The following is a 27,921-nucleotide window of genomic DNA, read 5'->3' as shown; positions in this document are numbered from 1 at the left end:
TGTTAAAATAATTTGACAACACAATTTAGAAGTTGGAAGTACTCAGAATAGTTCATTATGAAAATAAAAAAGGGAAAAGAATAAATCTAAGTTAATGATAAATATTAAGATGACAAAATTAACACCACCCTCCCACTCTTTCTGAATTTGAACTTAATGAAGAAATTAAGGTGGGAAATAATTTTGTTTACTTGGGTTAAAGAACAGATAAAGTGAAGAGGGAATAAATTCTAGGAAGGAAAGCAGTGACAATCACAAACTTAGGATCATGAAGGATAAGCATATATTTACAACAAGGTAGGTCAAAATGGTTAAAATTAATAGTCCAGTGGCAACATAGGACTGTGAAAGGTGGACTCTGAAAATAGCTTTGACTGAGGAAAAAAAACTGGATCCCTTCGAATTACGGGTTTGGGTAGGTCAGGGGTAGGCAACCTCGGCTCTTTTATGACTCATGGACTTCAACTCCCAGAATTTTTTTTTTGCTCTCATCTCTACCTTTTAATGGCTTACACCAGAAATGAGCTACTTACCCTGAGAACCTCCTCCCTCTCTCAGATGTGGCCTTCCAACCTGCACCGCCGTTTCCTTAATGACGGGTCTTGGGACCCCGAGAGGTGGCATGGCGCTAAAAAGAGGCTTTTGGGTTTTCTTTCAATTTTTTTTGAAGGGTTAGGGAGGGGGGAGGGTCAGGCCCGGCAGAATGAGAGGAAGATTCTACCGGACCTTCCTCAGTCTAGGTTGGCCAATGGCCGCAGCAATATGGGGGCCGTGGAGAATCTTGGGACCCAGGGGGATGGGGTAAGGATACCGATCCCCACAGTGATTGGGAATGGCGGCAGATGGATGAGCAGAGGGCCATATCGTAATTTGAGATCACGCCCTCGCTATTTCCGAGCTGTGGCGCGCTCCGACCCTCTGGCTCTCACCTGCTGTCCTGGGGAAGGGGGAGGGCAGACACCTGAGCTCAGACTGATCTATTTCAATGCCAGGTCTGTTGTGAATAAAGCTCCCCTCATCCATGATTTGATCGAGGAGGAAGACGCAGACCTGGCATGCATCACGGAAACTTGGTTGGACCCCGGAGGGAGGGGTCCCTCTGATTGATTTATGCCCTCCAGGTTTCCGTGTGCTGCATCAACCTCGGGCTCAGGGTAGGGGAGGTGGCGTGGCGGTCGTTATCAAAGACACCCTCCGTCCACGGGAGACCACTGCCCCTCAGACGGATGTGAATCCCTCCTCTTAAGGTGGGGTCCTGGTGGTCAGTTGGGCCTACTACTGGTATACCTCTCTCCAAGCTGCGTAGCAACGGCTCTACCCAGGCTACTTGATGCCCTCTCTCAGGACTGGCGGTGGCTATGCTGGCTCAGGAATTCTGGGAGTTGAAGTCCATGAGTCATAAAAGAGCCGAGGTTGCCTACCCCTGGGGTAGGTTGATGGACAGAATGGGAGTAGTTACCGGAGCACATCCTCGGAAGAGCGACTTGTTACCAAAACGAGGCCAAGGTATTGGTATTTGTACACGGAACCGCCAGTCATCGAGCCAGACCGGACCGGCATCGAACTAATTTGATAATTACTGAGGTGGAACTTAAGAAGCTGTTCTTAAGTTAGTAAGTAAGACTTACTCCAGAGTAAAACCGATGTAGAACTCTACACAGCAACAACTCTTTTCAACCGATAGGAACGTAAACTAATCGTTCTCATTTATTTATTTATTTATTTATTTATTTATTTATTTATTTTAATTCCATTTATATCCCGCCCTTCTCCGAAGACTCAGGGCGGCTTACAAGCTTAGCAGTAGCCTTCATTCTATGTATATGCCTGCGGCCGACCCTGAAGGAACTTTCAGTAAAAACTCTCCAGGTAAGCAAGCGCGCCCTGGAGAATTTTGCCCTCGGAATCTTTTTATTTTACTTTTTTTTTCCCAGCCCCCCCCCCCCCCCCAGCTCCCACCGCGTCACCTGCCGCAAGCCTTCGAAGGTCATCTATATTTGTGTGCAGCTTTGTGATTGGATCAATTCTCGGATGTTACGATTGCTTCGGCGGAATGCCACTTCTACCCTTTTGCCACTTGATTGGCTCAGGGGTGGTCACGCGCCACACGTTGCCATGGTGACGTTTGGAGGCGGGGGCAGGCAGGCGGGAGGGAGGGAGAGTGGCGTGCGCCTAATTGGCTGGCCCGCCGAGATAAGAGTCCCCTGTGATTCGCCTTATCGTTCTTCGCGCCGCGCCGCCTTCAGCGAAGTTGGAGCGTGTCACGTGAGGGGGAGAGGGTGCTACGCTGTCGGGAGCGAAAACGAGCGCGGAGCTATGAAGCACTACGAGGTGAGGGCGGCGGTTGGAGTTCGAGGGGCGTCGCGTGGGCTGATGGAGGGGGTCGTGCGGCAGCCCGCCTCGGGCTCAACAGCCGGAGGGGAGAATCGGGTCCTCGCTCTCTGACCTAAGGGAGGTGGTGGGGGCACGACGCACGCGTGGGATTCCGCCTTTGTAGAAAGCGCGAGAGGGAAAGTACGCATGCGTGGCGTCTTGAATAAGCATGCGCTGGGAGTTGGAGGGAAAGAAGATGGGCTTTTAAATCGACGGTCAAGTGTGTGTAGCCCCGGGGTAGGCAACCTCGGCTCTTTTATGACTCGTGGACTTCAACTCCCAGAATTCCTGAGTCAGCATAGCTGACTCAGGAATTCTGGGAGTTGAAGTCCACGAGTCATAAAAGAGCCGAGGTTGCCTACCCCTGGTGTAGCCCTTCTCTGTTTCGTTGGCGTGCTCTTCGCTTCTGCAGGAAAGTCGGCTCTTCAGCCTCGCAGGTTGCTTCCGCTGCTTTGTGAGGGAAGGCTCCCCCCCCAAAAAAAAATCCTACATACGTTGTTGGTCTTTTGGAGTGCTCGCTTTCTCTCGGTGCGATCACTCGAGCTTTCTTTGTAGTGATCGCAGCTCTGCCTTTTTCTTGTCGACTGTGTAGAACAGATCACCGCATCTAACTGTGCTTCTCTCCAAAGGGATTTTGGAAAAGTAGGGCTCCAGATCGAATGGTTTTCAGACTTCTTCAGATTGTGGAACCTGTTCGTTAAATAAAAATAAAGACCCTTGACGAAGAGGCAGCGCTTCATTTGATAGGAAAATTGGCTGTGTCCAAGTCAACATTTTTTTTTTTTGGCCTCAGGCTGTCATGGAACACCATCAAGTTCTTGAAAAACCTAGTACATATTGCTCTCAGATTGACATGGAAACAGTGCCTTTCTGCATATATTCTTTGATGTGTCTTTTTGTTGTTAGTTGCAAAGTCGTGTCCGACCCATCGTGACCCCATGGACAACGTTCCTCGAGGCCTTCCTGTCCTCTACCAACGTTCCTCCAGGCCTTCCTGTCCTCTGGAGTCCATTTAGGCTCAAGCCTACTGCTTCAGTGACTCCATCCAGCCACCTCATTCTCTGTCGTCCCCTTCTTCTCTTGCCCTTAAACTTTCCCAGCATTAGGCTCTTCTTCAGTCAGTCCTTCCTTCTCATTAGGTGGCCAAAGTATTTGAGTTTCAAGATGTGTCTTTACATTTTGCTGGAGGGTCATGTTCAATGAATGGTAGTAATGTCAAATTGAGTTGCCACATTTGTTGTTCAGTCACTAAGTCATGTCTACCCCTTCTCAACACCATTGATCATAGCATTCCAGGCCCTCCTCCGTTGTCTCCTAGAATTAGCCCAAATTCACGTTTGTTGCATCAGTTACACTATCTAACCATCTCATCCTCTGCCATCCCCTTTCCTTTTGCCTTCAATCTTCCCTAACTTACCCATCTTCTTCAGAAATCTTAATTTTAAAATAATTTACTATTATTGTGTGTGTGCATGTGTACATACTATACTTTCAGTATATAGGTTCTTTTTTTAATCTCCAAATCTTCCTGCTCTTTCTTTAATCTTTAATAGACTTCTTGTCTTTTCTGTTGCTTTTGGCCTGATTACTCAACCTAAAAGTTATTGTGCAAGGCAGCTTTGATATGTTAATGTTTTAGCTTGCTCAGTTAAACAGGTATTGCAAACCATACTATTAATTTATCTTTGTACAAAGTTAATTATGTGTTACATTGCTTTATGTTATTGAATATTAAATTTAATACTTTTTCAGTATACCACTGAACTGGAACCTTAACATTTCCTGAAGATTTGCAGAATTTCTTATAGTTTTGATTACTTTTTGCAGGAAAGTACTCTCTTAATTTTAAGCTTTTATAACTTTTTATGTCTTTTTTCATATGACTAGTCATTGAGTGGAAACACAGATATTTAGGATAATGGATATCATTTATTTATTTGTTTGTTTCGATTTATATACCGCCCTTTTCCCAAGGGACTCAGGGCGGTTTACAGGGCAAATTAAAACAGTGCAATGTACAAATTAAAATAAAATTAAATTAATAGCCCCAAAAGAGTTTAAAATATAAAATTGATTGGATTCCTTAAAAGTAATGTGGAAGAGAAGGGCATTTCATTTAATAATAAAAATTAGTGTCACCTGCTATGTTCAGATAAGATGCTTAGGCTGGTTTAATGAATTTATTTTCTGGGTTTGCATAATATAGTAGTTTGAATCACAAGCAAAACAAATGACCTGTGTTTATATAACATAGTAAGCCATCAAAAAACCCCAAACTAACAAAACTTAAAACTAACATGCTTAACATGGTGTACACTGTTGCTAGTACATTAATAACTGATTTAAGCAATATAGAGTTTGAGAGGACTAAGGAGCAAGAGAGAGAAAGAACATAAATTGTCCTGTCTTTTTTTAAGACAAGTAACTGTGTTAGATTGGGATATAGGCTTAAGATGTAGCCTGGGTGACCCAATTACTAATAATTATAGGTAAGAGAATAGAACGTTACAGCATACTATTGGTTGCTACAATTTTTTGTTCAGGATTGCTCTTTTATCTTGAAAATTGATGCATGATAGTGTACTTGAAGAACATGTTACAGAACCTTCATATTTTTTTGCAGTCAGCTTCCAAGACCAAGAAAGAAACAGATATACATCTTAAAAACATAACCAGCACTCTTGTATTAGTAATATTATCTCCCAAGTGCCACAGGGCTCTTATAGCAACTTTAAATTAACACAACTTTCTTCAATCTTGATTAGTTTTTTCTCAGAGCAGATATTTATTTTTTCCTGGTAGATTATGTTAAAAAAAACCCAATTCTTCAATTACTGAACATATGCTAATTTATGAAAGTAGAATAGGGGAGCTTTGCAAAAGGCTTTTGTATTTCATTGAAGGTCTTCTCTTATTTGATATAAGAGACTTAGGTTCTTGTGCTACATCTAATTACTAAGCATGTAATAACTGCAACTGATGCCCTTGTTGGCTCTTTAGCGATCCACTTTATATTCCAGCTGAATATATCCCATTCTGCATGCCTTAGTGTCCTTTCTGTGTTCTACAGAACACAGATGTATGTAGAAATTAAATACTACTCAGCTAAGAAAATATCGATATAGACTGCAAAGTAAGTCTGAATGAGAACATTCACGTTCAATGGTTGTCTCTATTGTTTTAATACTATGACCAGTTCCCGTCTAGGAGGCTTCTACCCTCGACACAGTTGCATGGTTTAAAAATTATTTAGGTGTTTGGAATGTTTTTAAAGACCAAAAGGTTCTTGTGTGGATTACTTCAATATTTTTTTCTTTTCCTAAGAACAGTTTGTAACTTTAAAATGTTGTTTGCAATACAACTTTTGCACATTTGCCTTACAATCTGGAGATGATCTGGACAGCTCAGTATATTTTTCCAGCCTTGAGATCAGAGTAGCCTTTGCACCTGTCTTGTAAATGGATATATGCTTAGCAGTGCAACAGTACTAAGATTGGCTCTTTGCATTGCCTGCTCAGCTCAGCAGTTTTTCAAATGGCCCTGTCTGAATACTGAGCAGTTGAGTATTTAATATCTGTTCCACAATACCCTGAGCTGACAGAGAATAATAACTTTTCCCATAATCAACTGGCAATGTTGCTTATTTGCTAACAGTTTATAGTTTTTTTAATTCATTAATTTCCTGATTTTAACCTTCTTGCCCAAACCAGGCTCTTACAGCCACATGGTCTCCAAGTAGCCATGTGAGACCTTTGATGACATACAAATCTGGAGGGCATTTAGTTGGGAAAGACTCTCCTTGGAGAATATTATTTCTCCAGATATAACCATTTGCTAAGAAGACAAAGATCAAAGAAATAGGCCATCTAGAGCAGGGCTTTTCAACCTTTTCACAGATTGTACCACTTTTAGGATATGGCAATATTCGAGCGCCACCAGTTGCCTAGCAAGGTGTCAAAAACTTAATGAGTGAAAAAAAAGTGATAAGGTACAGGTAGTCCTTGACTTACAACAATTCGCTTAGCGACTGTTACAACGGCACTGAAAAAAAGTGACTTATGACCATTTTTCACACTTATGACCGTTGTAGCATCCCCAGGTTCACATGATTTACATTCGGATGCTTGGCAACTGATTCATATTTATGATGGTCGCAATGTTTCAGGGGCAAGTAATCCTCTTTTGCAACCTTCTGACAAAGTCTGTGGGGAGACCAGATTCACTTAACAACCGTGTTACTAATTTAACAACTGCAGCGATTCACTTAACAAATGTGGCAAGAAAAGTCGTAAAATGGGACAAAACTCATTTAACAAATTTCTCACTTAGCAACATAAAATTTGGGTTTAATTGTGGTCGTAGGTTGAGGACTGACTATCTGTATACCCACTTACCACACTTTTAATGGGAAACCTGTGCCTGTTTCTCTGACATTAATCTTTGCATTGTTCTATCCCCTTCTCTCCCTCTCTCTGCTTGTCTCAAAGAAGCTTCTCTTCTTCTCTTTCTCCGTCCCCTTCTCTTTCTCCATTGTCTTTTTTTCTCTCCCTTTCCCACCAAAACCTCCTTTTATATCCTCTCCTTTCTTCCCCTCCTCCTTTTCTCTTCAGTGCAACTCCAGCTGACTCCTCTTTCCCAGGCTGCCCGCTGCTCTGTCTCTCTTTCATTGTCCCCTTCTCTCCCTCCCTCTCCCCTGTTTTTTTTAAAAAACCTTTTCACCCTTCTAATCTAGGATAAAACCCTGATGACATAAGATAAGGGTATATTTTTCTATTCTCTTCAAACCCTTCATCTACTAAGTGTTTAATACAGTTCTGTTGAGTTTCCCTGGTTTGAATAATTTAAGTAAAAGAGGTAATTATCTGCTACAGTGGTGTGCATTTTGTCAGCAAACAGTATATCTCACGTGTAAGCCAACTGAGAATTGCTTTGTGGAGCAACTGTAGGCCTTTTAGTTGTCAAAGTTTTGTTGTACACCAGAGGGTGCTGTTAGCTTAACTTGGAGAATGATTGATTCTTCTGGCTTAGTTTTCCTTTCCCCCTCCTAATGTCATTAGCTGGTAGAAAACATTTCCAAATTATTAAAGCGATCCAAGAATTATCTGGGACTAGCAACTATGAACTTCTGTACCCTTCCTCTTACTAAAGACTAAGCACTGGGAAGTGAAAAGGATCATGAAGGAGCTCACATGCACATACAGTAATCTGTGAATGAACACAAATGATGATTTCCCCTAGTTCCGAAGAACTGAAGAGGGAGCTGTAGTGCTTCTGGGCAACGACGCAAGCAAACGTTATACAGCATCAACCCTATGTCAGCCTTTTGTAGGTAGCAAAAAAATATATGTAAATGCTAACATCCACTGTGGTGTTTCTTGCAACCTCCTCCAAAAAAACGATCAAGCAAGGGAAAGCTCCCCATCTGTATGCAGAAGTTGAAAAGTATCTTCCATGCTTCTGGAATGTTTAGAATCTGAGAAAAACAAAACAGCAGTAGAGGACACGAGCTAGGAATTGGAGGGAGAATTGTCCATATTGGTTTAAAATGGGTAATAAGTACTTAATTTTTATCACTCATGATGGAATGGGCAGTGAAACATGTCAGAGTTTATATGCCTTGCAACTTGTTATTTGTAGCTTAAAGACAGGAACACTAACACGGTTCCAATAAAACAAAGGGAGACGTAAGTTTATCTCACTTTGTGGACTCAATAAGCAAAGGTTGCCCATGTAAAATGATGTTTATATAAGAGATAAAGGGCAAGTGGAGGAAGGCTTGAAATCTGTATCCCTGTACTGTTAGTAGGAACTAGTATTATGCTGTAGTAGTCTGTCCTATTTTAAGTGCTATAATGTGGATTTTCATTTGTTAAAATACAGGTTTCCCTTGTTATGCTATATTTGTTGTTTACTAAACTATAATGTGACTTGTTGGATTTTGATTTAGTCTGTTATATGAATCTAGATATTGTGGCTTATTCCAATAACTGTTACAGGGTTAAAACATTCAGAATGATATAAGAATCCAACAGTTGGATTTTGCAACACTTGGTTTCAAAGGCAAAAAGACATTTCAGACCGCTTGGATGTTCATGCAGCATCTTCTGCAAGTTCTTAAACCAGGGATCTTCAAACTTGGTCCTTTTATGACTTGTGGACTTCAAATCCCAGAATTCCTCAGCCAGCGTGAAGTCCACAAGTCATAAAAAGGCCAAGTTTGAAGACCCCTGCCTTAAACCAAGCACATCTTTTCACTGCTGGTGAAAGGCAGCTTTGTGATCTCAAGAAATAATGCAGTTATTTTAATTACTTGCAGATAGGTGTTACATGGCTATCCCCATCTTCTCCAAAACACCCCCCACTGATCCCTCTGCTTTCCCTCCCCCCCATTACTGATGTCAGGTTGTCAGGTTATGATGCATAGCTTAGCAAAATGGCAGCCATGACATTTGTCATCACCCAAGTCAACAAGAACCACACTAGATATTGGAGTTCCTGGATATATGGTGACAAATGAGCTACAAGACTGAGGACTGTTGGTTGAGCAACCACAACCTGCAGCTGCGGGACTATTGGAAGAAAGGTTATTTAGCTGTCACAGATACACAAAGACTGACAACAACAACAACAACAACAAAATCTGCTATTACAAATAAAATCCAGTGAGAAGATGATGTTCATTACCTTGAATTATTGTAAAAATATTGGAGGGAGGGAGGGAGGGAGGGAGGGAGGGAGGAAGGAAGGAAGGAAGGAAGGAAGGAAGGAAGGAAGGAAGGAAAAGATAAAAGAATGTACCAATTCTGGAAAGAGCAACATCTAGAATCAGAAATAGCAGAGGCTAGCATATCAACATCAATTTATAATGTGAAATAAAAATATTTACAGAAGCAGAATTGAAAGAACTGCAAAGGTCTACACAGGGCAAACAAATCAAAATCTTGCTAGAAGTAGCTCAGACTGTAGAGGCAAACCAGGGGGAGTTGATAGAGGAAGCTAGCATAGCTATTGAATCGTTTTCATTCCCAAACCCGGCACCCTCTCCTCTGCTTTTGCCTCAGAAAGACCAAACCAAATATAAATAAGAGGAATTGAAACAAAGTGCTTGAGCATCTAGAACAGCACAAAAACATCAGAATAAGGTTGTTTGCATTGACATTTGTTCCAAAGAAAGAGTTAAACCAGGGGTCTTCAAACTTGGCCCTTTTATGACTTGTGGACTTCAACTCCCAGAATTCCTCAGCCAGCTTTGCTGGCTGAGGAATTCTGGGAGTTGAAGTCCACAAGTCATAAAAGGGCCAAGTTTGAAGACCCCTGAGTTAAACTATTCAAAGTTGACAATATTGTGATATCAAATATAAGCAAAAGCTCACTGTAAGAAACAAACTAATGCCCAGCCTGACTGTAGCTATAACTGAATACCCTGAATGCAAAATCAACAAACAAGAAAAAAACCTAAATCGTGCGCCACCAAAATGGAAGACGATTGGTTGAAAAATAAGATCAGCATGCAAAGATCAGATGTGAGGAAGTTAGTAGATGACAGAAAAAAAAGCTGAAGAACAAGCAGACCAAAGAATACCTGATAAAGAAATGTCACCTAGAAACAAGTAAGAGCAAGAAACCAGTAGAAATAATAAAGCAGCAAGTAACATCTACAGCCAAGAAGATCAACAGGTAGGAAGCTAAAAGTGCACACTATAGACAGAATCTCCAATTTCACTCAAGTCAGAAACATCAGTGCATCAATGGAGGGATTGCAATGAACCAGTCAATACCTGGCAAAGGAGAACAGTGTAGTTCTGGCACAACTATGAGACAACTCAAAAAAAATAGAACAACAATGCAGCCTGGATAAAGGAGGTGGATAAGATTTATTTTAAAAAAGATGAAAGAGAGCAGAAATGGTTCAGAATAGGGCAAAGAAGATCAAGACTTGGTCAGCTCTAAGGGAAGATGATCTGCATGGTTTTTGGTTGAAACATCTGACTCGCCCCTACCCATTATTGCCGGCGGACAATCCCCAGGGGGAGGGCCTTCTCTGTGGGTGCGCCGGCCCTTTGGAACCAGCTGCCTGTAGAGCTTAGGACTGCCCCTGACCTTCGCTCATTCCGCCGGGACCTGAAGACCTGGCTCTTTGAGCTTTCTGGCCTAGACTGAGAGTATTAACTGGGGTTTCAATTGTATTTTAATTGGGGTTTTTATTTCAAGGTTAATGTAATCATTTTAATTGTTTTTAATTTTTGCAATTTGCTGTATTTTTAAAAAACCTTGTGAACCGCCCTGAGTCCTTCGGGAGAAGGGCGGTATATAAGTTTAATAAAATAAAAATAAATAAATAAAATTACAGGTAATCCTCAAGTTACAAATGTAATGTAATGGTAATTGGTAATGGTTCCCCCGCACATGCGTGCTAGTCGTTTCCGACTCTAGGGGCCGGTGCTCATCTCCGTTTCAAAGCCAAAGAGCCAGCGCTTGTCCGAGGACGTCTCCGTGGTCATGTGGCCGGCATGACTAGACACCAAAGGCGCACGGAACACTGTTACCTTCCCACCATAGTGGTTCCTATTTTTCTACTTGCATTTTTACGTGCTTTCGAACTGCTAGGTTGGCAGAAGCTGGGACGAGTAACAGGCGCTCACTCTGTTACGCGGCACTCGGGATTTGACCCGCCAAACTGCCGACCTTCTGATCGACAAGCTCAGCGTCCTAACCCACTGAGCCACCGCGTCCCTTGTACAAATGTAATGGAGACTGCCAATTACATTCGTAACCTGAGGATTCGTAGGAGTGAATCATGTAACTTGAACCTGATTGCTCCCTGCTTTCATCCATGCATTTGTTAAATGAAATAAATGCACGAGGTATCTCAGGGTGGGGAAGGCTATGGGGGGCCTAGTGCTTCTGACCACCCAAGGCCTCCCCTGACCCTCTGAGATATCTCACGGTTCCCCCTCCACTCCATCCTGCCCGGCTGGGTGACTTACCTTACATAGATCTCGATGATCAAGTGGTTTCCTCTCCAGCATTTCTGCTGTAGTTTCACCTTGAACAAAGGCTTGCCGAGGCCTGCAGGGACTGTGTCGCTATAGGCTCCAGTCGTCTTTGCAAAAAGCCCTTGCCTCCAAGAACGGAAGCTGGGAGGGGGGGTGCGCGTCCTCCAGACCTAAATGGAGGCCCGGAGGGATGACTACCATGGTGCAACATTCATAACTTCAGGACTGTCATGAGTACCGGGGGGGGGGTATTTATGTCATAACTTTGAATCGTTGCTGAATGAATTATTGTAACTCAAGGATTACCTGTAATTGCCAAGCAGTTTTAACAACATATTGCAAGATTGGTTAACATTTGGCAAAACATACAGGTGAAACTCGAAAAATTAGAATATCGTGCAAAAGTTCATTTATTTCAGTAATGCAACTTAAAAGGGGAAACTAATATATGAGATAGACTCATTACATGCAAAGCAAGATAGTTCAAGCCGTGATTTGTCATAATTGTGATGATTATGGCGTACAGCTCATGAAAACCCCAAATCCACAATCTTAGAAAATTAGAATATTGTGAAAAGGTGCAATATTCTAGGCTCAAAGTGTCCCACTCTAATCAGCTAATTAAGCCATAAGACCTGCAAAGGGTTCCTGAGCCTTTAAATGGTCTCTCAGTCTGGTTCAGTAGGAATCACAATCATGGGGAAGACTGCTGACCGGACAGTTGTGAAGAAAACCATCACTGACACCCTCCATAAGGAGGGAAAGCCTCAAAAGGTAATTGCAAAAGAGGTTGGATGTTCCCCAAGTGCTGTATCAAAGCACATTAATAGAAAGTTATGTGGAAGGGAAAAGCGTGGAAGAAAAAGGTGCACAAGCAGTAGGGATGACCGCAGCCTGGAGAGGATTGTCAGGAAAAGGCCATTCCAAAGTGTTGGGGACTTTCACAAGGAGTGGACTGAGGCTGGAGTCAGTGCATCAAGAGCCACCAGACACAGACGGATCCTGGACATGGGCTTCAAATGTCGTATTCCTCTTGTCAAGCTGCTCCTGAACAACAAACAACGTCAGAAGCATCTTACCTGGGCTAAAGAAAAACAGACCTGGTCTGTTGCTCAGTGGTCCAAAGTCCTCTTTTCTGATGAGAGCAACTTTTGCATCTCATTTGGAAACCAAGGACCCAGAGTCTGGAGGAAGAATGGAGAGGCACACACTGCAAGATGCTTGAAGTCCAGTGTGAAGTTTCCACAGTCTGTGTTGATTTGGGGAGCCATGTCATCTGCTGGTGTTGGTCCACTGTGCTTCATTAAGTCCAGGGTCAACACAGCCGTCTACCAGGAGACTTTGGAGCACTTCATGCTTCCTTCTGCAGACGAGCTTTATGGGGATGCTGACTTCATTTTCCAGCAGGACCTGGCACCTGCCCACACTGCCAAAAGCACCAAAACCTGGTTCAATGACCGTAGGATTACTGTGCTTGATTGGCCAGCAAACTTGCCTGACCTGAACCCCATAGAGAATCTATGGGGCATTGCCAAGAGAAAGATGAGAGACATGAGACCGAACAATGCAGAAGAGCTGAAGGCCGCTAGTGAAGCATCCTGGTCTTCCATAACACCTCAGCAGTGCCACAGGCTGATAGCTTCCATGCCACGCCGCATTGAGGCAGTAATTGCTGCAAAAAGGGCCCAAACCAAGTACTGAGTACATATGCATGCTTATACTTTTCAGAGGTACGATATTGTTCTATGTACACTCCTTGTTTTATTGATTGTGAGATTGTGGATTTGGGGTTTTCATGAGCTGTATGCCATAATCATCACAATTATGACAAATCACGGCTTGAACTATCTTGCTTTGCATGTAATGAGTCTATCTCATATATTAGTTTCCCCTTTTAAGTTGCATTACTGAAATAAATGAACTTTTGCACGATATTCTAATTTTTCGAGTTTCACCTGTACTACTAATGAAAGATCCAGCAAAAGATGAAGCACCAGGAAACTACAGGCCAATTATCTGTTTACCAACAATGTTCAAATTGCTAACTGGTGTGGTAGTTGATGCAGCCCAATAGCTAAGTTTTTTTTCCACCTGAGCAGAAAGGAAAACTGCCCAAATAGCAGAAGAACAAAAGATTAGTTCCTAATGGACAAGATGATTTTGAAAAACTGCAAGAGAAGGGAAACCAACTTGAATGTAGCTTGGATTAATTACAAGAAGAGATTCAGGTCCCTGCCACATGATTGGAGAGTCAAGCACCTAGAAATAGGTGAGTTGGAGCCCATTTTGCATCCATGGCACCACTCAAGGGGCCTAAGGTAGACATTCTAAACTGGGTATTAGCTGTATTGATGATATCTGACCCCAAACCAACAGATCGCCTCACCCAGTGGCTTCATTAAATGTTAAATAGAAGGTGAGAGAGAACCGAACCCTGAGGTATCCCACAAAGTGGGGGTCGTGGGCTGGGTCTCTCTCCCTCTATCAACACTGACTGGAACTGACCCCAAAGCAAAAATTGTACCAATAGTAATAGGTGTCCTGTGTACAATCCCAAAACATCTGGAGCCACCATTTGAATGGCATCGGCACTGACAAAATCACCACCAGTCAATTGCAAAAGGCAACTTTACCCAGAAAAGCTTACATCCTGTGACAATACCTTTACATCATCGAACAGCAACTTCTGCCTATCCCAGGTCCTTGGGAAGGACTTGATAGGTGGATTAAAATGCTAAATCTATTCTAAACATCTTGCTGGTTGTGCAACCAACCCAAATAATATGTTGAAATACTCTGTTACCACATTTCTTTAGTCAGTTTATAGATTACTTAATCTTTGCTGTCACTGTAATGACCGAATGGCAATTACCATCTTGCTACATCTCAAAGATGCTTCATTGCACTAATCAGAAAGGTGTCAAATGTTTTTCAAAGAGCCTCTTGGCACCTGCCTCACAACTGTCTCTTTTATAAATTGGAAGGTCACGTCTAACTTATTTTCACATCTTCATTCTTACTGAAGGGTGTTGAAATTGTCCAGACTTCTGCCAATTATTTTTTCCTAACTATTCCAAGAATGCTAGAGCTATGATAAAGTGCACATTTCTTTTTATTTTTTTACATTGTAACTTGAGAATTTTTTTTAGCCACCTTGGTTTCCAAAGTAAAACTGCCCAAGGAATTTTGTTAGGCCTAAGTTTTTGATTTAGCTACTGATTGTAGATTGTGTATCTTGAAGAACTGATATCAGTTACGGAATGAAACTATTAAGTAATGAAATTTTCTTTTGTGACATAAACTTCTTAATGGTTATATCTTTGGAAATGTGTTAGATGGAGAAAAACAGCAGGGAATCAGTCTGACACAAGTTTGAGTTGTTAATATTTTCAATCAGTGGGGAATTCAGAGATACTGTTACCACATTCTTGCACTGTCTTCAGTTGCATCTGAGAGCAAGGGTGGGAGCAAAACCATAATTTCCTTTCTGATACCCTTCATGCTGATCTTAGGCAACTGCACACGCATACATAGTAGTCATAGCCAGCATATGCTCTCTGCCCCCTCCCCCCATCTCCAGCTGCTGCTTCTGTGCTATATTCAAATAAAGACCTCAGAACAAACTAAAATGGATGGTTTATAGCTATACTACTTACAGGCACAAAGATTCTGGGTATTTTTTATTTTATTTATTTTAATTCCATTTATATCCCGCCCTTCTCCGAAGACTCAGGGCGGCTTACAAGCTTAGCAGTAGCCTTCATTCTATGTATATGCCTGCTTGTTAGGGCTTTCACACACCCCCCCCAAGCGGCATTATTACAAAGTCAGCTTAATTGCCCCCAACAATCTGGGTCCTCAGATTGGTATGCCTGCTGGTTATGTCTGCTTGTCCAATTTCATCTTGAATTTTTAAAAGCACTAGCCATAGGACTACGGAACTGGATCCAGCATTTGATTTTCCATGCAACTTTATATGCAGTTTTCTTTTTTCCAGTAGATTGAGTGTGCGATGGCCAGTGGCCACTTTACTATGCATATGTTTAATCTGTCCCAGAGACAGCCATAGTAGATTATACTCATTTAATAAGTTTTTAGTTATCTGCACAAGCCTACACTAAGTACAACAGGTTTATTTACTTCTGCAGTATATTTGTCTTTTTCTAAATAAAGCCCATTGCATTTATACAGAAACTGCAATTAATTGGAGCAACAATTGAAATAGTCATAGAGATAACACATAAATGCATCTTGACAAAGAAACATCTGAAATTAAAAGCCCTGGGAACTCAAAAGGATCTTTGCAGGAATTAAAAAGATAACAGAGTAGACACAAGCCAGCATTTTTAGATAGTATAAATGCTATACTATAAATACATAGCAAGCTATTCTTTGGAAAGTTTAAATTTATCCACTGAACAGCATTATTCTAGAGAATCTGAAAGAAAGGTTCTGATCATTTTAGTGATTAGATGGGCATATATTGGAAGAGACACGCCTTGAAATGTCATTTCTATGAACCTGCCTTATGAGTCAGGTCTCCCTAAAGAGATGTAGAGAGTTTTTAATGCTTATATGACATTAGAATTAATATTTAAACTGCGCTTGAATTTTGTAAGCTGTTACAAAGTTAGCTATTTAAATTTATTTCAACATTTGAGTATAGATTGGGTGTGCCAATTGGGAACATTTTGTCTATGAGAGAATTTCTGTGCGCCGAAGTATAGGTTTATTTAATCCTTAATCTCTGTGGTCAAACTTGGCAAATTGGACACCTGAAAATTCAGTTCATCCATGAAAGGAATGTTACATTCTAATGTACATTCATTATGAATAGCCTAGAAAGTTTTCAGCGTTGAATTGTAAGTGACATCAATTTTAGTTGAGGCTACATAGTGGGGAAAATGGCCCTACCTATGTGCTGTATGCCTCTTTGCATTTTTATATTTTATTTTCACTTCAATGCTTAGCCAAGCAACTTATTAAGAATGATGTGTGGGTGGATATCTCAACAAACACCACCCTTATTTGCACGATTTCTTGTGTAAAATGTGTGCTGTAGTATATGCAGGTCTGATTAGGATAAGCAATTCACAGGTTGATCTCTATATTCCACTAGCTTCCCTCACCCTTTACCCCAACAACACTTACTTACCTGGGCTTCTTGCTTTTTTTTTTGTCTCGGGTTGCTTCTGTCTGGATTAGTAAGTAGTTCTTCTTACTTTCATGGTGATTTTTTAAAATTTTTCCCACAGACTTACTGAGAGGCTTCAATTGGAAGCTGCTTTATTTTCAATATATTCTAACGTTTCTTGCATTTGTCTGGCATCCAGCTGTTTTTCCTAAGGCTTTACTCTCTCCCTTAGTAGATCATATTATCTTCAATTCTTGCTGCGCAACTGATTGTAGTTTACAATAGCTTAATTTGGTCAGCATGATCTATGTGTTGCTTTCCACTGGAATAAATTCTTTGTTCTAGAAGCTCGGAGGTATGAGAGTGACCATTCCTCTCTGAGGCTCAGTTCTATTAATACCCCTGTTTGGAGCTAGTCCTTGGTATCTGTTGGACATGCTGAACAGACTCCAAATGTTTGTCCCATTCAAGACAGTTCTTAATTTCAAAGAGCTAAGCTCTTATATAAATAAGAGAAGAAGGAGATTATGTTTCTGTCTTTTGGAAGCAGTGACATTTATTTACTTCATTTATTTATTTAATATTTATTATTTAATATTATATATTAAATTATATATTATATATTATATATATTAAACCTCAGAAAATATATATATATATATATATATATATATATATATATATATATATATATATATATATATATGTATATGTATATATATATATATGTATATATATATATATATGTATATGTATATATATATATATATATATATGTATATATATATATATATATGTATATGTATATATATATATGTATATGTATATATATATATGTATATATATATATATATGTATATGTATATATATATATATATATATATATATATATATATGTATATGTATATGTATATGTATATGTATATGTATATGTATATGTATATGTATATGTAAAGGTAAAGGTTCCCCCGCACATGCGTGCTAGTCGTTTCCGACTCTAGGGGCCGGTGCTCATCTCCGTTTCAAAGCCGAAGAGCCAGCGCTTGTCCGAGGACGTCTCCGTGGTCATGTGGCCGGCATGACTAGACGCCAAAGGCGCACGGAATGCTGTTACCTTCCCACCATAGTGGTCCCTATTTTTCTACTTGCATTTTTTTTACGTGCTTTCGAACTGCTAGGTTGGCAGAAGCTGGGACGAGTAACAGGCGCTCACTCTGCTAGCGGCACTCGGGATTCGACCCGCCAAACTGCCGATCTTCTGATCGACAAGCTCAGCGTCCTAACCCAGTGAGCCACCGCGTCCCATATATATATATATATATATATATAATATTTATTTAATATAAGAAAAGCTTTGTAAAGTTAAGTAGAATAGTATAATTAATCTAATTCAAGATCCTGTCATTATTAGGAACCTTATTCTGAAAGCCTAGAATATTAAGTGACAAACATTAGCAAGCGTTTGAGGCCCAGTGTAGTCCTTGGCAGTTGTTTAAGTGGGTTTTGCCCCATTTTACAATGTTTTGCTACAGTTAGGTGAATCTGGCTTCCCCATTGTCTTTGCTTTTCAGAAGGTTGCAGAAGGTGGTTACATGACGAACTGTCATAAATGCATGCCAGTTGCCAAGCCTCCAGATTTTGATCACATGACCGTTGGGATGCTGCAATGGTCATGTGAAAAACAGCCATGTCACTTTTTTCAGTGCCGTTATAACTTCAGTCACTAAATGAATGGTTGTAAGTTGAGGACTACCTGTATTGCAAAACAGCAAGATAATTACAGCTGATTTGCAAAGGATGTGTCACTCATTGGGCTAAATGTGTCAAAATAAATAGCTCCTACATGCTTTCACTTTTGCTTATCCTCTAGGTATTTTAGCGTATCAAGAGTGGAAGATGAATCCTGTTGCTTTATTCACAGTCATAAACTAGGGCCTGAAATAAAATAAGAAAACTAGTATCAGGTATTGGAATTTAGTATTTTGTAATTAAACAGAATATCTATTTTGTTTAAACAGGGAATGATAGTAAGGCTCATGTCAGACTTAATATCAAAGTGCAGATCCCCCTTTTTAAAGTTTTTAACCTTTTATTGGATCCTTTTCACTTCTAGAAGAAACATAACCTGACATAATGAACTTGCTATAAAAAGTTTAAATCCCTCATAGCCTCGGCTCTCACACATCAAGTTTCCAGAGATCATGTGAGCAATCTTGGACATTTTCGACATACGATGGTGCATACTTAACAGACAGGGAGATAGCTTTTACATTCTTCTATTTATTTTTCTTTGGACTAGGTTCTTTGGTTTCTAAAAAGCCTTTTGGAGTATAATAATTGTTCTTCCTTTGGATTGATTGATAATTTAATTTTAAGGACCTGATAACTTAGCTATGTTTGGTCTCTATGATCTTAAACTCTGCCAGTTAAAGTGAGCAGGGAAAGGACCCAGAGACCTAGTTAAGGTAGTCAACACTGTTGATTCTCATAGGTAACTTAGGTATTTTTGACCTCCAAGATGGCTCAGTGGTTTTTTATATAACTGGCAACAGCATATTTTTGGAATGTCTATGAATATTGAAAAATTGAGCCATTACATCAGAGTGGTTCTACTTCTTTTGGGTATATTGGACCCAGTAGAAGTAAGAGAGTTCTGAACAATTACGTTAAATATCAGCCCAGTTCATAACAGCAATTTGCCATACTTGTAGTTTATAACATGGAATAGATAACAGCACTCCCCTAATATTGTGTCCTTATCTTCAGACATTAAGAAGTACCGTATTTTCTGGCGTATAAGATGACTTTTTAACCCATGAAAATCTTCTCAAAAGTCAGGGGTTGTCTTATACGCCGGGTGCTGAAACTTTAGGGACAGGGCTGGCTGGAAAACCTGGAGCGGATCTCCCATTTGGTCTGCACAGGGAAAGCGGGACCAATTGGAGAAGAAGCTGCAGTCTCTGATTTTTTTACAGGCTGGGGTCTGGGCGTCTTTCCTTCTAAAGTTGAAGAGCAGGTGCAGTCTATCCCAACTTGAAAGGCAGGTGGGGAATGCAGCAGTCAGAGCAGCTGCTTAGCTCTAAGGACACATTTGACTCAGGAACTGGGCGGGCTGGCTGGAAAACCTGGAGCGGATCTCCCATTTGGTCTGCGCAGGGAAAGCTTTAGAGTGAATTAGGAAAAGTTTAATCCACTTGCACTGTTTTATGTTTACATGTTTGATGACAAACAGCCTTATGTTTATAAGTGACAGTTTTCCTACTAAGCACCTGCATGTCATAAGCATTTGAATTAAAATTACCATATTAAAATCAAATTGATGTTTTTTAATTTTTATTTGGTGTGCGTTGGAAGAGGGGTAATCTTATATGGCGAGTATAGCCCAAACCCTATAATTTAACAGGAAATGTAGGGGGTCGTCTTATACGCCCAGTCGTCTTATACACCGGAAAATACGGTACCCTGAGTCTTCGGAGAAGGGCAGGATATAAATGGGATTTTAAAAAAAAAAGACCAAATGGGAGATCCGCTCCAGGTTTTCCAGCCAGCCTGCCCAGTTCCTGAGTCAAATGTGTCCTTAGAGCTAAGCCGCTGCTCTGGCTGCTGCCTTCCCCACCTGCCTTTCAAGTTGGGATATACTACAGCTGCTCTTCAACTTTAGAAGAAAAGACGCCCAGACCCCAGCCTGTAAAAAATCAGACTGCAGCTTCTTCTCCAATTGGTCCCGCTTTCCCTGCGCAGACTAAATGGGAGATCTGCTCCAGGTTTTCCAGCCAGCCCTGTCCCTAAATTTTCAGCACCCGGCGTATAAGACGAGCCCTGACTTTTGAGAAGATTTTCATGGGTTAAAAAGTAGTCTTAGACGCCGGAAACTACGGTATATAGACTCTGAAGATGGAGGTTTCATATAATTAAAGTGGCTAAGTATATAAATCATAATAAAATAGAAAAGAATCCAATTGTGAACTTTTAACTTACTGGTGGCAGTAACCCACAGACACATGATTGTGATTTGTGATTTTCATAATTGGCTTCCAACAAACCATGTCAGTTGCAAATCTGGCAAGAAATCACAAGTCATGGTCCTATAACATTGTATGTAACAACTGCATGGGATTCGAACGTAAGCTGGGTGTGGTTACATGATATTTCACTTTATGACCACATCACTTAGTGACAGTCACTGATCCCAGTTACAGTTGGTAAGTGAGAATTATCTCTCTGTTCAGGCTGCTAAACTTTTAAAATTTTGCTTGCAACCTAAGAAAAGTATTTGCTGAAAAGTGTAAGCACATACAGTATATTTTAATAATTATGACATGGCATTCTGTATGAACACATACTATATAGTCTCTTTTTAAGAATCCGTCACCTTATGTTTTGCAAAGAAATTGGGAAGGGTCTATAATCCTGTCACTTGCACTGTGTTTATACAAAGAAATAAGAATATAGACTTTTAGTTCTATCATTTTTAAATCTACTTGGTGTCCTCATTCTCACAGATGATAGTGATAAAAACAGTGGCAAAGTACAAAATAAATATTGAATTTTTTTCCTGAAATAAAATATTCTCAAAGCATGATTAAAAGTATATTACAAAGGAGTTTGACACACTTTTCTAGACAAACGATTGTGCAATCTTAAAATTGCCAAAAATATCTGATTTCAAAACTTGAGTAGAAATACTGAAACAGAGTTATTAAAAGCTAATTAAATAAACCTTTTATGTCATTAGGTCCTATATAACTGGTTTAAGACATATTTCAGCATATTCTGTTAATCAGTCTACAAATTTATTTATATACTGCTAAAACTCTTGTGTCTGTAACCTTTAACTGGGTGAAACAATGCATCACAGGGAAAAACCTTTTGAACTATGGTACCTCAAATGAGCGAGCTTACAGAATGTGTCGAAAATCCTGGACCCATGATTCCTATAGAATTGAAATTTGGCAAATTTTATAAAACATTTTATGATATAAAAATCATTATAAAACATATTATAACATCATACAAAATGTCCTAAAATATTTCTTGAGGTCAATTGTTGATGTTTGATTGTGCTATACAGTGCAACGTGGGCTACTTTCAAGGCAGAAACATTTCTGAATATCTCCCTTCAATAACTTTTCAATTACATTAGAAGCTTTGCCATTGTTGAAAGTGTTGAATTGGTAAGGAAATATCTCTGAAACAATGATATAATTAGTTATTTTTAAACAGCAAACAATCTATAGTTATTGTAAACAAGTTCTAGTCGATGTGTTTTTTATGTGTATTTTCTGAGAAGAAATAATTCAAGATATGTGGATCTTTGATACATCCTATTACAATAGAGAATTGTGAAGAATTTGGCTCTTTTGTTGCGGAGAAATAATGTGTGGTAGATTTCTTTTAAATGTCTTCTATTATTAAGGGTGTTTAAGACCAGGGCTTTTCAACCAGTGGTACAGGTACCACCTGTTGTACATTGGCACCTGGAAGGCGGTACGTGACCATCCTAGAAAAGTAGTGGGGGAAGGGAATGAGCTGAACCGGTGGCAGCACCGCACAAGTCTGAGCAAGAGATGGTTGGAGCTGCAGGACTGTCAGGGCTCAGTGGAAGCGCTAGGATCAGCGCTTCTTCGGGGCTGTCAGGACTCAGTGGAAGCACCAGGATCAGCGCCAGGCTCCAGCTGGAGCTCGGTGCTGATCCCGGCACTTCTGCTGAGCCCAGAAGAAGCACGGATCAGCTGGAATGTTGCAGCATCTCCAGGGTCTTGTGATTTACATTCAGATGCTTGGCAACTGATTCATATTTATGACGGTCACAGTGTCCCAGGGTCATGTGAAGTGACCAAAACCTGCTGCAACCACCCAGCAGACGGGGGGAAATAAAAACCAAACACCACCCCACCCCATCCCCACTGCCAATCCTCAATAGAAATGCTCACAACAATGAAAGCCTCGGATAGGAGGAAGAGCGCCGCCGGGCGGGCAGGCAGGTGTCTTGCTCGGCTGTGGCTTGGGGGGCACTTTTTTCAGTGCCATTGTAACTTCGAACAGTCACTAAGTGAACTGTTTGTTGTAAGTCGAGACCTACCTGTACTTCATCACTTTTTTCCTTTTTGGGGGGGGGGGTCAGCAAGTTTTTGACACCTTGCTAGGCGACTGGTGGTACTCGGATGTTGCCATATCCTAAAAGTGGTACAATGGGTGAAAAGGTTGAAAAGCCCTGTTTAAGACAGTGTCTATACATAAACTGAGCCCAGAAACAGATCATTAACATGTAAAGCCACTACAGACTTATGTCAGACAAGCTGACTGCCTTGTTTCTGACCACATCTTAGCAGCCATCTTTTCTACCTATTGAAATTTCCAATTATATTCATGGCAGCTCCATGTGCCACAGCAAGCATGAAGTAATTTGTCCTAGCATGATACACTTCTCCCCACCCCTAAAAGTACTTAGGAATTGTTGTTTCAATTATTGTGTTACTGTAGCGGGAACACCTGGTCTCCTGGGCAGAGAAAAATTCTAGGCTCTAATATCAATAGAGAGCTGGATAAGATCCTAGAATCTGTTAGTTCTGCCAAGCAGCCCCCTGTACTAATGTGCAGTCGAAGGGAGAATTTCCTGAATACCTTTATTCTTCCCCAAAAGATGGCTTGTGAAATCTGAACATGAATGCATTGGCATGGTCCCTTTGAATGGAAGATTAACTTTGAAACGAGGTGGGTGCCAAATAAATTTCATAATAAATAAAAATAAAAGGCTTTAACATTTCCTGAACTGACTTAACTCTCCAAGAGGCTGCTTGCAAGAAGTTTTTTGCTGGGCTCAGTTTTATATTTAGCTGAGAAGGGTTAGTGGTTTAGCTACCATGCTATCGACTTACGCCTTGGAACACAACCTACAGAATAGACTAAAAGGGAAGCCCCTTTATTTGCTGAGCCGAATTGCTTAAAAGGCTGAACCTTGAGTATTAATCTCAACAGGAGCTTTTTTTTTTGGGGGGGGGAGACTCAAATTTTCACACAGATCAGAAATGATCCATAATTAAATTTTGATCATAGGGAAGGAAGCTTATTGTGAACAAATTTGTTGACTGGACGTACTCTTTGGGATTTGCTGCTTTGTGAAGAGGCATGGATGGGAAATTGTTGCCTGTAGAGGGGTGTCCATCCAGAAATATCAATGATTTAGGGCCACACCATTCTACTAAGAAATCTAAAAGGGGTGTTCTTTTTTTTGAGGTGGAGATCCTGGATGCCAAGACCCGGGAAAAGCTGTGCTTCCTGGATAAGGTAAGGGTCTTAATCTTGGAAGAGGGATGTGAAGCCGAAGTTGGCTTTTTGTCATTGCGGAGCTTTAGAATTGCTTTAGTCTTAAAAAATATATATGATATTGTACTTTCATACTGAAAAAGTGAGATATTTACTAAAAACTGCCATAAATCAAAGCTTGAATGAAATATACCTGAAGTCAGAACTTCAGTTAGCAAGTGAGATCTACATATGCAGGACTTGTAGTTAGCAATGTGAGATATTCATGCAAAGAAATTATAGTCAATTGCAAAATATATCAATATATGCTATCACAATGCAAATACACGTGTTGCAAAATTATAAGAAGTACTTTTGTTTTGCGGTTGTGTGATACACCATTTAAGTCCAGTTTGCTCTATAATCACGACCACCTATTTCTGATCTGAATCTGTTAATCATTTTTTCGGCTGTGTTTGATATTAAGACCTTTTGTAGGACAGCTCTAGAATTATGATTACAATAAGCATATGATGTGACCACCAGTAGAGTTTTTGTTTTTTAAAAAAATGCTGATGTGATACCTCTCTATGCAGACCCTAAGTAAGGAACAAAGGCATGAACCCTAACTCCATGGAAATGGATTTGTAATATAAGTGAAAATCAGAAATTTAAAGCATTGAAAACACATTCATTCTTACATAATAATTGCACTATCACTGACAATGGTTAATTTCCCAGAAAAAATAATTCTTCTCGATCTGCATGTCTATCACTGTAACTAGACCCATCTTCAGATTTTGGATATATTTGAATCTCCAAAATATGGAAGTTGTTTTGGTTTAGAAGATAATGAAACAAAATGCTATAATTGTTTACGCATGTATCTGGTTGGCTTGAGGAAACACAAATGAGTGGACTTCAAATTTTTTGTTTGTTTCAAAAAATACAATCCACAGAACATTTACTATTGGCCAATTTTTCAATCTTTAAAGATTCAGGACAGGACTCTTGTATAAAATAGATATTAGTGCATTTTGGCTCAAGAACTAACTCTAAAGACCCAGTACCAAAAGTATCTGTAAGATAGGTAAACTTTTCAGACACAGGTCTACTGGGTGGAATTTGTCATTGCAAAGAGTGATAAATCCCATCCAAAAGTGCTAGCCAATCTGATTAGAGGGAGGATTTTGAACCCTTAATATGGTGACACCTTAGTTACAAATGGCTGTCTGCATTTGCATTATAGTCCTTTTTCTGCATAAAGTGGATCAGAGAGACGTTCTTTTTGAGATGTATATTCTTTGGATGAGATAAACTGGGAAGATAGGAAACATGTTTTATAGGGAAGGATAGGAAAAACAGATGTGGAAAGGAGAGCACCAAAGAGGGAAATTCACTCTTTTTTTTTGTCCCGAAGATTTACTAACCATGGCAGTTCAGTTTTGTGTCAGCACTGGGTGGTAGTAGCAGCTTGCCCTTTTTCATTTTGATTCCTATGGGTATTGTTAATCCTTCCAGACAAATGAGACTCCTGCATTAACTGTTGAGGAAGCAAAGAGACTAAATATAGAGATGAGACTAGAGTAACTTCCAAATAGCGATAGTTGTCAACAAAGCATAATCCTAGTTTTTTCCACTTTGTTGTATGCCATGTATAGCATTTGGACCCTAGTCTTATGTCCCAGTAACTGATTATTATTTTTTTACTAAAGTGCTACTGTCTTCCATAGCCATGCATTCACCTTACTTTACTATTTTGTAGTATGGCAGCACAAATCAATAAGGTAACCTGTTTTCTGTGTGTGAATCTATGGCTGCTAGGCATTTATAATGACTAAAAATTCTAAAAATATAAAAATGCAGCTCAGAATTCCAACACAACATTCCTACACCCATTTTATTATTAGTTTATTACAAGCATTTTTAAGTCATTTTAATCAAGCAAATATAAGGAACTTACAAAAGGGATATAGCAATAAATCAGCCACAAAGAAAAAAGACGAGCATATATTTTCAAAATTCTTTCAACTCAATAATAACAGCAAAACAAGAATAAGCATCATCCATACACATCTCAAGTAAGTATGTCATCAATTCCTAACTGCCTAGAGCCCCAACTTCTACCTGCTCCACATGGATGAAAAAGTAAGTTAGCCAAGAGTTTAAATTTTAATTTGTGTCGTCTTTGAACTCATGATACTGTTATATACTGGCATTAATTGTTTCCTTTTTTTACCTTTGTATATATTCACCTACATAGCATTCACATACGTATATCCTGCATGCTTTTGTGCCATACAAAATCTGTTTAATACTTTAAAATGTCTTCTGTGCCATATAACAGTCACATCAACCTGCAAATCTGTTATTTCACTTTTGTCATTTTTTTTCTTTTTAAACTTGGAAATAAATCTATAGGCTGCAGGGGTTCTGTCTCTCTCACGTGTCAGGATTAGGAGAGATAATGCCGGGTAAAGATGTCCCAATAGAAATAGAGCTGGCAGCAGTAATTACCAAGCAGTTATACCCAAATGCAGAGGAGTTTTGGAAGAGAATTGAGATATTCCTGTATTATTCAGATATTATGTGTAATAATGGCTAATGCAGATACAATTATTCAAATTTGTCATAGTAATATCCAAATATTTAACCTTCTTCTCAATTTGTATCGTTTCTGAAGTATAGATCATTGTCACCCATTTTATAAAATTCTCTCCAAAAATTCTTAACTTCTAAAACTTTAAACAGAAAAGATTTTGAAGATTAATATACAATTGAAACCAGAGGCTGGGGACTGATGGATAAACAGCTGGAAAAAGTCATGTAACTATGCGCGCACACACACATATACATAATTGCAGGGAGATTATATAGAGCAGTGTGGTGGCCTAGTAGTGAACACGCTCGCCTCCTACTCAGAGGTTTGAGAGTTCACTCCTAGGTAGTAGGAGAGGTTTCTCTCCTAGAAACACAAAGCACAAGGGGGAAAAATCTGCAAACTCCTCGCAAGTGTCAGGAAGGACATTTAGCCAGTAAACACTCAGCTCCATGCAGTTGCCCCAACTCTACCCCGAATAGGGTCTACACGGTCATAAAAAGGAAGTTTTAAAAAGTAAGATTACTAATATGCTCAAAAGTGGAAAGGTTCAGTACTGCCCATAATGCAGGAATAGTTGGAAAAGATAACAAAACTTGCAGAAATGGCTACATTAACTTCTTAGAGAAAAGACAATGTCTACATTTGTTTCTGAGTGGAAACCCCCTATAGACTTTTTGCATGGAACAGAAAAAAATGAACTTGTGATCTATGGTTTTGACATTTAGAAAACATTAGATAATAGAAAAGGAAAGCTTTATTTGTAAACATAAGAGTCAGAGGCAATTTTGTAACCGTCAGGTAGTCCTCAACTTACACAATTAAGCCCAAAATTTCTGTTGCAAGTGACATAGTTGTTAAGCAGGTTTTGCTACATTTTGTGACCTTTATTGCCACAGTTGCTAAGTTAATCATTGCAATTGATAAGTTAATAACCTGATTTTTTTAAGTGAATCTGGCTTCCCCATTGACTTTGCTTGTCAGAAAGTTTTCGAAAGGGGATCACCTGGCCCCGGGACACTGCAACCATCATAAGTACATGCCAGTTACTAAGCATTCAAAGTTTGATCACATGCCCATGGGGATGCTACAGTGATCATAAGTGTGAAAAGTGATATAAGTCACTTTTTTCAGTGCCATTGTAACTTTCAATGATCATTAAACAAATGTTTGTAAATTGAGTAATACCTGTACTTGGATTTGCTACAAAGAAGATTAAAAGTCTCTTCTTTTATCTTTTTTTGTACTTTTGTCTTTTTCCTTTTCTTTCTTTACTTTGTATTAGTTTTTGACAGTATTTTCAGACTTTTTGGAAGAGCGCCTAGATTTGCAAAGATTTTCCCAGCCTCTATTAACCATAGACATATTCACCTTTTTATTTGTTTTAATGCTTAGTTTTTGCACTGGCTTGGATGGATGGATGGATGGATGGATGGACAGAGGGAGAGGGGGGATAGATAGATAGATAGATAGATAGATAGATAGATAGATAGATAGATAGATAGATAGATAGATAGATAGATAGATATTCAGAGATTCTGGCACACAGAAACAAATGAAAATTTACAACATTT

At 39.8% G+C, this 27,921-nt stretch overlaps 1 protein-coding gene across 4 annotated transcripts in view; it reads left to right on the top strand.

The window, feature by feature from the left end:
* Positions 1 to 2,176: 2,176 nt before the first annotated feature.
* The window catches only part of TECR (trans-2,3-enoyl-CoA reductase), a 43,653-nt gene continuing 17,908 nt past the window's right edge, over positions 2,177 to 27,921 (top strand). The window contains exons 1-3 of one of the 4 annotated variants that reach the window (XM_081321891.1): positions 2,225 to 2,331; positions 23,740 to 23,790; positions 25,659 to 25,896. In XM_081321891.1, the coding sequence (XP_081178017.1) occupies positions 25,885 to 25,896 (12 nt within the window). In that variant the 5' untranslated portion in view covers positions 2,225 to 2,331; positions 23,740 to 23,790; positions 25,659 to 25,884. Of the gene's footprint in view, positions 2,332 to 23,428; positions 23,791 to 25,658; positions 25,897 to 27,921 lie in introns of those variants that run through there. The other 3 variants (XM_081321890.1, XM_081321892.1, XM_081321889.1) reach the window with 3 other exon arrangements.

This window comes from Vipera berus (assembly GCF_964194415.1).
Source record: "Vipera berus genome assembly, chromosome: 2".
Lineage (NCBI taxonomy): Eukaryota > Metazoa > Chordata > Lepidosauria > Squamata > Viperidae > Vipera > Vipera berus.
The sequence above is the reverse complement of the archived record's forward strand: the minus strand, read 5'-3'. Positions and strand labels throughout refer to the sequence as shown.